The sequence below is a fragment of the Nymphaea colorata genome, chromosome 9, assembly GCF_008831285.2.
Source record: "Nymphaea colorata isolate Beijing-Zhang1983 chromosome 9, ASM883128v2, whole genome shotgun sequence".
Taxonomy (NCBI): domain Eukaryota; kingdom Viridiplantae; phylum Streptophyta; class Magnoliopsida; order Nymphaeales; family Nymphaeaceae; genus Nymphaea; species Nymphaea colorata.
This window is the reverse complement of record NC_045146.1, coordinates 17866173-17879109: the sequence shown is the minus strand read 5'-3', so window position 1 is coordinate 17879109 and position 12937 is coordinate 17866173. Positions and strand designations below refer to the sequence as shown.

General features: G+C 39.3%; 1 protein-coding gene and 1 pseudogene across 1 annotated transcript; both read right to left on the bottom strand.

Annotated features, from left to right (window-relative positions):
- Window positions 1-1363: 1363 nt before the first annotated feature.
- On the bottom strand, window positions 1364-3499 carry LOC116260635 (putative disease resistance protein RGA4). Its single transcript, XM_031639083.1, has one exon. The coding sequence runs from the start codon at window positions 3497-3499 to the stop codon at window positions 1364-1366; it is 2136 nt and encodes a 711-aa protein (XP_031494943.1).
- Window positions 1450-12937, bottom strand: part of LOC116261063 (putative disease resistance protein RGA3) — a 27968-nt pseudogene continuing 16480 nt past the window's right edge.

Sequence of the window (12937 nt, the reverse complement as noted above, 5' to 3'; positions counted from 1 at the left end):
CACTTAATCTCTCGAAGGTAATTACCAAGTATGATATTAATATCAATCCACCGACGCTCAATAATAATACAACAGCAGATCGTCTACGCATAAATAGCATTGGGTATAACTAATAAAGTAAACGGAGGCAAGGGCGAGTCTACTGTAACATGTATTACTATATATTTCATCAATTTGTAGACCTCACCTAATCTTGAGAACTCGCAGAGTTGTTTGGCTTGCAATATAAATAAAATGCAGCTTGCTCATCAGTAATACAGGCAGTACAGAAACTATTTTCATGTTATTTTGTTCGGAATGTCACCAATTTATCAGTTCTCTTTTCAGATATTATTATTTAAATACAAACGCTATCCATTATTATTTCTTGATCTCCAACCTTTTTTAAAACAAAGTATTTGCATTATTATATGACAACCCGTTTTCTGGGGATTTTCGGCTCGTATTCATGACCTACCAGCTTGCTAGGTCTGCTAATCAGCATAAAGAAGATCTTCAACTGGATTTGGTTGGGCACGGTCCCCTCTGGCATATTTAGAAAAAAAATTGTTTTGTCTGACATAAATTAAAAAAAAAAAAGTCTGTGAAATCTACAATTTATGATAAAAGCTTTATCTAGCAATCAAACACGGCTTAAACCTGCAAGCATAAGTTATCAGGGCACCCGCAAAGATGGATTTCTCAAATTCAATCACGTCATCACCCATATGTTTAATCTTGTGAAATTTATCGACGCAGTAACTATAATATATTGAGACCAAGATGGAGAGCTTGTAATTTTCAACCACTTACCAAGGTAAAAGGGGTAGTTCGTGTCCGAGTATGTCCGATCAAATAGGTGGCCTTTATGAGTTGGCCGGATTCGTGATCATCTAGTTAGACCAAAATTTGAAGGCCTACAACCTAAACTGCAGACTGGAATATAAATCCAGATCCAATTTGAATCTGTTGTGCCATATTGGTCGGGCATGAGCCAAAGCAGTGACAGAAAGCTATCCAGATGGCTAACAAGACTTCTATCTGTTTTCGTCCGAATTCAAGCAAGTTCATAACTTGGTCTTATCGTCTGATCAATTTAGATGAGCAACACTTAACAAAGCCAGTTTGGTGAACATGTGAGTACGAAATTACAGGTAGTATATTAAATCAGATATGAAACGATCTGTACTTTTGCAGCCACATGGCCGACAGTGACAAGGAACATAGTAACATAGAAGAATTTGCAAAAATTTGTCCAAAAATTTCAACGTGACCAAAAAACAAAGATAAAATAGAACACTGGGAAACACAGATTGTATTTGCGGCAAAGCAATCTCTTCAGTTGCTTGGCGATCTATGATGAGATCAGACATTTGTTACCTGTTTACACAAGAAATAAATCAGGAATATGGGAGATTTTGTGCCTATCTTCCTTTTGGCAGCACTCAACTAGAGCATCGCACTCAGAGATATACAGATAATGAAGCCTTGAGAGATGCTGAACCCCATTTGGCAGGAAATTCAGTTTCGGACATGAATGGATGTAAAGCCCTTCAAGTTGGCAGAGGCTTCCCACTGCATCGGGTAGACTGCTTAGCTCTGGCAGACGAGTCAGCCGAAAGCGTTTGAGTTTGGATAATTTGCTCAACCAGTTTGGTAAATGAGTAAGATCTTCAGAATCCTCGATTACCAAGTACTCCAGTTGATGAAGTTGTTGTATCCAATCTGGCAGTGAGTCAAGACCAGGCAACAAATTGATGATTAAGGCATCCAACCTGCCACTCAAGTTTACCAACCCACTGAGTTGGTTGCCCATCCTGAAGGAGTTCATGACCAATGAGCATGTGAGCGACCTTCTCCATTGGCTAGTATGAACTCTGTAAGTGGATAAGCAAGCAATGTGCATAATTCGAAGTTTGGGAAATGAATGATGTTTCAACACATCTGAAATCGACACCAGCTTAGGACAATCCTCTATAACTAGCTCATCCAGTTGGTCCATGTTCTTCATTTTGCACCTGAGCCACTCTGTTCCAAGTTCATGGAAGCCAAATATTTTGAGACACCTGACCGTTGAGAAATTCAGGTTCTGCAGTAGCCCATGCCCTTCTGTGAAATGGATGTTCGGACCAAGTTCCAGCACTTCTAGCGCTTTCATGTTATCCAAAAGCATAGAAGGCAAGGAAGTAAGTTGAGGCAAATCCTTTAAGGTCAATTTCTTCAATCTGTTGAGGCGCAATCCATGTGGAAGTGAAACCAATTGGCGGCAGTCCTCGATTCTCACAGACTCAAGTTTGTGCAAATCAAGGGGGCTTTTATTCAATAATTGTTGCAATTTCGACATACCACATACAACCAAAGACTTCAGTTCTTTCATATCTTGAATCCCTCCAAGCAATGGGGCTAGATTAGGTGAATTGATGATCTCTAGGTGCTTTAGTTTCTCCATTTTAAATGTTGAATCCAACATTGAGCAAGCTCTGTAGCAGTTCTGTATTGACAATCTTTCTACGAAACGAGAATGTGGCAATTCAGCCAGCTGATGGCAATGACTGATTGTCATGTCCTCTAAACTTGGACAATTGGGTAAGCACTTCAAATTTGAACGAGGCCTGCCATCAATATCCATTCTTTTCAAACAAGGCATCTCTACATCCTTTTTGATGGCCCATCCTTTCCATTCCTCCACACCTCTTATACTTAGTTCTTCAAGAGCCGGAAAGAATGGCAGCACCCTTAATTTTGGGCAGAAAGAGACCTTTAACCATCGAAGGCATGGCATGGTTTCTATACCTGCATCAAACAAAAACTCCTCCAGGTTCAACATGTCTATCAACTTCAATTTTTCTAGTTTTGGAAATACAGCTGTTCCACCAACGTGGTTTGAAGTAACGTCAAAATCCTTAACCCTTTCAGCACCACTTATTTCTAGTCTCAAGAGATTGGGCAAATGGCCTAAGCTGGGCAATGACTCCAGGAATTTGCAATCACAGAAAGTGATTTCCTCCAGACAATAGTATATTTTGGAGCTCATCCAAGTGGGAAAGTTAACGCCTGCATAGCATATTATACTTAATTCAATGAGGCCTTCTGGAGGCTGGAGCTCTTCGTAAAGAGGCTCCACTTTCTCCCGAGAAGATGTATTTTCTGAAAATAGCATCAAACTTCGCAGGTTTTCTTTTCTACTTAATTGAGTTTGTTTAGCCTCTTCTATGTTATCAACCCTTTCCAAGTGCTCGATGGTCAAGTGTCCTCTTAAACTGTTCAAGTCGTGCAACTCCCATAATTTGCTTCCCCTCCCATCACCTAAGTTGCTACCAACAACAAACTTATTCAGTGTCCTCAGACAAGTTAGCTTCCCGATACCTTTTGGCAGGTATTTTAGTAGAAATGTTCCTCTTATGTCAAGATGTCTCAAAGCACCCAAAGAAGAAATTCTATCAGGAACTCTCTGTACATCACTGTTGGTAAGGTCTAGCGTTTGCAGGTCGTAGATCTTAGTAATGGACTCGGGCACCATTATTTCTGATAAGATGCAGGCTCCTGATGTGGTGGGTGAAGTAATACAAGCACCATTTTCACAAGATGTTGCAAGGTATGAGGTAATCCAATTCAGTTATAGTTTGTCTCTAGTCATCATATTTTTCAGTTCTCATGAAATAGATTGAGGATAGCAAACTGGCGGAGTTTTGATTTGCGCTGTACTGGATTGCGTTTGTCTAGTCCACCAGCCGCAGCACCTATGCTGGTGACATGCTCAGCCTATACAAGCTTCAAACAGCTTGGTGGTTTGCTTTGCATCCTCCTGCTGTTACTGTCCAAAAATCTCTTTATTCTGATATTATGATGCTAACCAGGCACACAGGAGAAATCTAGTAATGTGGTTGCTGATCTAAATTGGTTACCAAAAGGCTGAAGCAATTAGTACACCTCGATTTCTTTACTTCAAAACAGGCACCGGCTAGCTGCTGGAGTAGTTAGTCGCACGCCTGAAAATAGCTTACCGGCTTTTTCATAGAGACTAATGTTTTTCTGTGCTGATGAATGTTTAATGTTCCAGAGCATCTCCGTTGTTACATGGACACATTACTGCCAGCCAAAACATCAATTTCTATGGCAAGTTCTTTCTTATCTTTAAATAAGTAATCCAACTTGGTTCATGAAAAACATAAACATCCCATAAGAAATTGAAGTTCATGAACTTATTAGTACACTTGTATTCTCGTGCGCTAGTATGGTTAATGACTAAAATACCCCTTAGTTCATGCTTAGAAAAAAAACGAAAATTTTTAAAAAGGAAAACAAGAGTATAGAAAATTTTTTTAAAACAAATTACCAAAATGTCCTTTCCTCCTGTATTGTGCACCGTGCACGACAACTTTCTCTCTCCTGAATAGGGTGAAGTTTTTCTTCCTTTTCTGCCTATACGAAAGAGAGTAAAGAACAAAATAAAGACCAATTCAAGTATTTTCCAATTTCAGCCCTTTGTTACCCCCAATCGAGCTCGAGTTGGGCCAGCTCAAGCTCAACTCGACCTTGAACTCAACTCATTTATGTTAAGCATGCCCCCCCCCCTCTTTTTTTAACCTTGTTTAACTTGCTTGACTCATTTAATTGCTATTTGTTTAACTATTTTCTTATTATAATTCAACATTCATCATGTAGTCATGCTGAGTTGAGTATAAACGAGTCCAATTCTTACAATTCAGTCAGACATAGTTTATCTGCTTATGCTTAATAGCTATTATATGAAGAATAGCTGAATTTTTAACAAACATCTGAGGACCTGTGGTTAATACGGCTATAGGAACAAACATCACATAAATCAGCCACATAAGCATAACATATAAGATATAGCTAAGCATATATGCATAACATCATATAAGCATAAGATATAGCCAAACACATAAGCATAACATCACACAGACATAAGAAATTGGGGTTTCGTTGTCGACATTCAAACCATATATGCAATATAAAAATAACATGTATTTAAGAATAAAAGCTAATACCAAAGCATAAAACCAGTATGACAATGTCAAAGGCACGAAATGTCAACCAACGCAATGTCAAGTTCTGTCTTTCAAATTTGTAATTCCAGGACAGGCCCAAGATAGAAAACGACACAAACAAACGATCACGGCAGGCTCGATTAATTTTTAAAATTATTTATTAATAAAAATAATATATATTTATTATGAAAATTATATTTTATATAAAAAAATTTTATTTTATATTTTAAAAATAGTTTTTCATTATAACTCCATTGGGCCCGAGCCTGCTGGGTTGGACATTGGGCCAAGCCAGGTTGGGCCCGAGCCCAATGGGTAGGACATCGGGCCGGTCTAGCCCGATGCCCACCCCTAGACCCGTACAAGCATGAAACTTTGTAGCATCCAAAAAAAAAAAAAAAAACATTGGTGGCCAATTCAGCGAGTCTACTGGGATACTTTCGAGTCGGCTTGGAATTGTCCTTTCGTAGAGGCATGATCTATGGGAGTCAACAATGTTTTTTAAAGCCCTCAGTTCTCAAGATTCACGGATCTATAATATGAGCAACTTAAATAAGCCCCCGATCTTAGACCCAGGGCTATCAAACAGAACCTAAGTTAATAAAAATTGCCTTTTGTGTTAATGATTTTTCCCTTCTTGATTTGAGGTAGGGACTTGATCCGCGGACGGTTTATCCGGTTCGCCATGCACCGTGCTATATCTATAATGTTGCTTATTAAGTATTGGCTAATGTATATGCTGCTGGCCTTATAGTTTATTGTTGCTGATACACGACTTTATATATGTTGGTTGTGTATACAAAAGGCGCATATTCTTTTTTTGTCAATGCAGAAAATTTCAACGTAAAGTTCTTAATTTCAAAACCAAAAAAAATTGAGTGAAGAGTCCTTGGGACTCGTCCAACAATGTGGCTTAGTTATTGTTGGCTTTGCATGCATAAAAAAAATCCGTCTTCTGAATATAATTCAAGAAAATTTATCAAAGATATGTCCAGCACTTAATCACTCGGATTGAGCATGTATAAGAATGAAAAGCAAATTACATCAAATCCAGATACGTGACAACACCTCGCGGAATGGAAGAAAAACTACACACGAACAAGTAGACATCAGCAGTCGTCATGGCAAGTTATTCAAATTAAAACGACACGGCGCACTATAGGTTCCTTTATTACAGCGACACAGTTGAGGGAAAAAGGTCGGTCAGGCACCGTCGCCCATTCTTGCCATATGCTCGAAAGCCAAAGATCTAGCCTCCGCATGTAAGGCACTATCAACGTAACCGCCGAAGCCAGGCGGCTGGCCGAAGGTGCTCATGTCATCGCCGAAGTCGTCGTGGTCGACGCCGTCGCCGACGTCGTCGCCATCTTGAACGTCGTTATCTTCTCCGGCCCCATCGCCAAGCCACTCACCTATACCTTTACCATCGAAAATGCTGCCAAATACTGCTTGGACCGCAACGCTCACCAGGGTTCCCAGAACGGCATTTCCCTGAGAAGATATTTGACAAGGAGAATAATAATAGAGTATGTGCCAAAAATACAGTGTTCGTGTTTCAAGCAATATCGTGTTATTATGTCTAATATTCGGTTATTGAATATAACTACATCAATGATCATGTAATGTTTTTTAAACAAGAACATGGTGTTCTTAAGTGCTTTCAAATATGCCAGTGATTGCCTCCAATAACTTGCTGTTCGACTATTCAACCAAGTATATGGATGACCTTCTAAGAGATCCTTGTCCCTCTGTATATCTCCATAAAACTCAAGCTTTGAGGTGAGGTTTCAGAGCGTCAACCACACTATGTTTTAGCTAGCAATTTCAAAATGGCAGCGACGTGTTACTGATAATAAAGTTTTGTTCTCTCTCTCTCTCTCTTCATTTTCTAGAACTGCCAAAAACTGGAGAAACCTATGTGTAAACTCAATTAAGCTTGTGAAGAGAATATGTGGAAGAAATTCTCCACTATTGTCAAAAGGAATAAAGAGCTCCAATGGTTTTCCTCCTTGATAACAAGGGTAAGGTGAATTTAAACTTGGTCATTTCAACTCAAGCCAAAACTTGGGTTCTACTGGGCTGGTGCATAGACCTAAGTGCAGCATTAGATTTGGCATGATGGAACTGGATGGTGGCGGTCTTACGTTATAGCTGGTGTGAGCAATTGCCCACACCGGCCTTCAAATTTTACCTTATTTACATATGAAAACATCATCATTTTTTAGTTTTTCACATAAAAGAGTGCTCCTTCACTTTGAAATTTAAGTTTCTAGAACCTCTCAACCAAAAAAAAAATTTGGCTTGAGCATTGGGACTCGATTTGTTGTTGGAAGGCTTTCTCACGTGCCAAATGGTTCTGTTATGTGCTGGGCAAATGATGCAACATTTGTCTCAAGCACATAAAAACCAGAGGTCCAAGGGCAGAGCGAGGATTTTTTTTTAGGAGCCGGCCAAATGGTCCAATGAACTTATCCGGGTAGGGCCGAAGTAAAACCGAATCCAAAAAATACACTAAGTAACTAAAAATTTTCAATTTTCTTAGTGTAACTTTTTTTTTTTTCAATTAGTTCTGGTGGGGCCCCTTGCAGAGGCCGTGTCACCCATGAATGTTTTGAAATACATGCCACTAGAAACTTATACACATATATATATAGACACACACAGGCGTGAAGAGATAAGAATGAAAGAGTCTTACTATAAGTTTGGTGAAGCCCCGTTGGTTATTGGAGCCCTGTTGAGGTTATTGGAGCATCCAGTGTTGGGTTGTCTATTGAGGCACCCTGTCATGGAACCACATAATGCAAATTCACGAAAAGGTTATAAGATAGATGAAACTCATATTTGAATACAATGAAATTGCACAATAAGAAAGTATGAGCCAATAAACACTGTAAATCATGTCAAATGAGTTCAACATATCCAATGACCAGAAAGAGGGAGTTAAGGCGTACTGATTTAAGAAAGTTAAAGTTTCATTGCCCGGGGGCATGACTCTTTGTTAACTAGAGTGGGAGGGGTTATCCTGCCTCCAAGTCTCTTGTTCAAAAATTATAGTAGATGGAGGACGGACCGACTCCAAATTCGAGGGTAACGAAAAGTTCCATATGCATAAGGCTCCTAACATAATTAAACAGATTTCACATACTTACGTGGGTGTAGAAAAAAGCTGCAGCGGCTGCAGCTGTAGCAGCAATACTGGATCTGAAGGCCGCAAACGCCACAGGAGGTGCGTCCCATGGCGGGTGGGCTGAACAGGAGCTGAAGTCGATGCTGGTGGGCTGGGCTTTGTGCCTTCGGAGGCAGGTTAACGCATGGCACATGGGCGTTGAATTGGCAAGTCTGTCAGTGGTAGTTGAACCCTTGGCCACGGCTCCCGCATATGTCGCAACGGAAAAAGCCGCCGCTGTCGGCAGGAGCATAAAGAAGCCGGAGCGGGTGCTGTTGGTGCGCACGGTGCGCTGGAAACGACGCCGGCATAATGGTGCAGCAGCCGTGGAGGAAGAAACTGCAGCTGCGGCAACCGAAAAGGTCGTTCCCCGATGTGAAGGGGAGGTCGCATGCACCGCAATTTGCCGCCCCCACGCAGGCCTCCATTGTTCCCATATGTTGCAGGGGGTGGTCGTGGGATCCGTGCAGAAGCGTGGATGCCATCGCTAGCCACTTAGTAATAAGGTCCCGAGCTCTTCCAATGGATGCAGCTCAGTACTGCTCAACTGGTGTCTCAGATGCGAGACTGGCACTTCTATTTATCGAGAGCGAGCGCTAAGTTCTTCGAATCATACCTTTCTTGGCCTTTTGGCTATTCGAGGGCTCATTGCTGTTTCTTTCTTTTTCTTTGGTCATTATCGCATATGATTTTTCCTGCTGTTATTATTTCAAAGTTCATTTCATAACTTTTAGGCAATGACCATGCATTATTATGATGGACAAATTAATTCATTCCTGCGTAATGACTTAACCTCATCTTTTTTTTTTTTGACTTGTAAAATTCACGTTATTGAGATTTTAAACTTGTTTAGAATGAAGATCTTCCCAAACGCACTTGAGGTTATCAAATGCAACCTAATAAATTTGATAGCTACTGTAAGAAGGCCACTGTGTTCTTAATGCAGAATTCTAGGAGTACATTCTTAACACTGTGTGTTAACTCCTGGCTGCAAAATGCTAAATTTTGAAAATGTTGAGTGATGATTTAATAAGTCTCACGCCTTTGTCCGCACTCCCCTTATGTGTTCGTAAAACTAAATAAAGAAAACCTTTTTTCTTTTTTTAAACTAATTAAACACAAAGGCGGCTTTACGAGTGCCTGACTTTGCGTCCTGGGGATCTCTGACCAGTGGTGCATGCGCCGACGCCGGAGCTCTTTGAGTTGTGCATGAACCAGGTGAAGGAGGCGTCCAAATCCTTCACGGTCCGCGCCGGTTGGGACATAGCCCCCGCCGTCCGCTCCATCGAGGGGGCACCAATGCAATGACCTCCTTCCCCATCATAGCGGAAAGTAGTTGACAAATGTTTAGTTTTTTACCAGTCCTGAAGCAGCTTTAGACCCCAAGGTAAGAAAGGCTTCGGCCTGTTCGAGTTACCTCTAATCCTTTAAATCTATTAAAGGAAAACCTTTGATAATAATGCATCTTTTGAGACAAAGTGTCTCAAAGATGTACTTTGAAATGTTGATCCCAAAAATACATGTGATTTGCCACACAAAACTCAAGGAAACATAGAAGAGAGGTATCTGAAACTCTCAATCTCACGAACTATCTTACCACCATTCAAACACGCCTTTAGGCTTGGCCTTATCATTTACATGTGAAAAATACAAAAAAAAAGTTAATAATAATAATAAGATAGATCTTTAAGAATAAGCTAGGCCAAATAAGATGCTTGATTCTCCTGAACTTTGCCTTACATGACTTCAACTTGGAAGATGGTCTTCTACGTGTGCTCAAAAATGCAGAGGAAGAATCTTAGGTGAGACTTATATGTCTGCTTGGCGAGTCAGATAGATGTGTCGTGAAAATTTCAAAGCCAAGGGCCAGTGAGCCATCACATCTAATATTATAACTTTCAAATTTATCATTATTCTTTTTTGCCTGTTTTTATGAGCCCATTGCTAATATTCTCCAAATTTTTTGGATGTTTCAAACTGTACTGTAGCAGACAGCTGCCAGCTTTCACATTCGTTTGGTGATGACTAACCAGTTTAAAGCATTGTCACAAAAAATTATTATAGGGCGACTTAAAAGTTGTATATTTCGACAATAAAATCAAAAAATCTTGATAAATTTTTAAAAAATTTAAAAACATTTAGTAAATTTTAAAAATTATAAAAAATATGAAAGAACACAAAAAATTGGTATAGTATATGTATAATATGTGTTTTTTCATGTTTTTTATTTTCTGTTTAAAATAAATGCGTTTTGTATGGATAGATATTTTTGCAAGAAAACACATTTTTTGTGACAGTGGTTTAAGGGCCACCGAAACTTAAAAGACAACTGACAGTTGGACGAAAAGTCGGCAAAACCAAATCGTGGAAATTGGCCTCCATCACGCCAACGCGTCGACGTCGACGTAGTAGAATGAAAAGTCAATATGAATTGTAGGAAATCATGTTTGTTCTGTAGAAAGAAAAGAAAAGTTTGGTCCTTTTCCCCTCCGATTCGTCAGACTTCTCAAACAAGACGTTCTTTGCCATCCTTTTTGGACGTCCGGTTTCTAAATTCTGAGGAATTTTCAAATCTATGAATTGATTGAGCAATCCAAACCATCGGAATGGATGACTGTACGTTCATTTTCATTCAATGAAAAGGCATGGGGAGACTTCAACATCTTCCTTCACAGGTTCTCTTCTATATTCATCACAACTTAACATCCACAATTTGATCTTTTAGAAATGACGACCTAAATGATTTTCATGAAAGTCTGGTATACAAAGGTTTGATATCTCTCTCTCTCATCCACAATTTGATATTTTAGAAATGACGACTTAAATGATTTTCATGAAAGTCTGGTATACGAAGGTTTGATATCTCTCTCTCTCTATCTCTCTCTCTCTCTCTCTCTCTATATATATATATATATATATATATATATATATATATATATATATATATATATATATATATATTGACACTAGACGCTAGGTGGCCCAATCTGTGATAATCTACTTAGATCCAAATTTGAAGGCCTACAACCTAAACCAACAGGTAGCAACCTAAAATCAGATCCAATCTAAATCGGCTGTGATATATTGACATTTAATTGACTGGCTCTTTCTCTCAACATTCATGACACTCCCACTTTCTCTCTCAACTCTTTCTCACAGACACATTTAATTTGTTGTTGTATCTCTCTCTCCATTAGACTATTTCTTTTTCTCTGCCACATTTAATTTTCCATCAATGTCTCTTCAATAATTACATACTCTTTCTCTCTTCCTATTATGCTTTTCATATCTCTCTCTTTTCAGTAATTGCACACCCTCTCTCTTACTCATTTATTATGCTTTGAGAATGCCCTCTCTCTCTCTCTCATTTCATTCTCTCGTGAGTTGCAGACATTGATCCTGAATTGTAGCAAGGTAAAGAGACTTCCAAACAAAATCTCAACGTTAGGTTCCTTAAGACATCTTCATATCCATGGAACAGAACTGCTAGAGTTTTTACCAAGTAAAATCGGGATGCTGACTTATTTGCAAACGATGTCCAAATTTGTAGTCGGTAGCGGTAGAACATTGGATGGAAGCATGGGAGGTAGTTTATCGGAGCTGCGTGAACTAAACTGTTCAAAAAGGAATTTGAGAATAGAGGACTTAGAAAGAGTTGGTAGCGTAGAAGAGGCTGACCATGCAGAATTAAAAAAAAAAAAAAAAGTCTGCATGAATTGGAATTATCCTGTGATAGCAAATATGGGATTGAATTCAATAAAGTTGTCGTAAAAAAAGTAGAACAAATTTATGAAAGGATGGAACCTCCAACAGCCATTGAAAATATTAGTATTGATTGTTATCCAGGTATGAAGTTTTCCTCCTGGATTAGTTGTAGCACATACTCTTGCTTGCGGAAAATCGACATACGGGACTGCAAATTCTTGGAAAACTTGCCCAACATTGGGTTCTTGTTCAATCTCGTGGACTTATCTATATTTAGTGTCAACATAATCAAGGTGTTTGATACTACCTACGACCACGTGTGTGGAAAAGTCGCATTTCTCAAGCTAGAAACACTACGGTTGCAGTTGTTTCTTTTGGAGGAGTGGAAGTTTGATCCAAATGTAGAAAATATGTCTTGCCTTGTGGGGTTGCAAATCGAAAATTACCCAGATTTAAGGGTGATCCCATTCTTTTCAACCCTCAAGCAACTAACAATCCAGCAAATGAAAGAGTGGAAAGGTTGGCCCATGGCAAAGGAAAGAAATATGCCATGTCTAAAGAAAATGAGCATTTTATTAAGTAAAAAATTGAAGCTCTTACCCAATTGTCCAAAATTGGAGGAATTGTTCATTGGTTCGTGTAATGAGCTGGTTGAATTGCCAAGTCTCTCTTCTGGGCTAGTAGAGGCAACAATAAGCAGTTGTCCCTCTATTACTTTGACCAACATCACGGAGCTAAAGGAGTTGTGGCATTTGAAAGTTTTTTCTTGTCCAAATCTAGAATATTCTCTTCTCCAAGGACTTCAAGATGGCAAGCTCGAGTCATTGGTGATTGAAAACTGCTCGAATCTATCTTCAATACGAGCTATCACATGATTAAAGAGGCTATGTTTAAGAATCTTACCTCGGCTCCAATCATTGTCTATGACGTTTGTGTGTACCCCAAGGATTTTGAAATAGAGAAGATAGATTTAGTGAGGCTTTGGGTTGCAGAAGGTTTTATTTTGAAGGAAGAAGGTGTGGAGATGGAGATTACAGCAGAAAGCTGTTTGCACACATTGGTTGACCGTAGGTTG

Bases quoted from the DNA above. Each gene is read 5' to 3' on its own strand.
- LOC116260635 (XM_031639083.1), bottom strand. From the start codon at position 3,499: ATGGTGCCCGAGTCCATTACTAAGATCTACGACCTGCAAACGCTAGAC.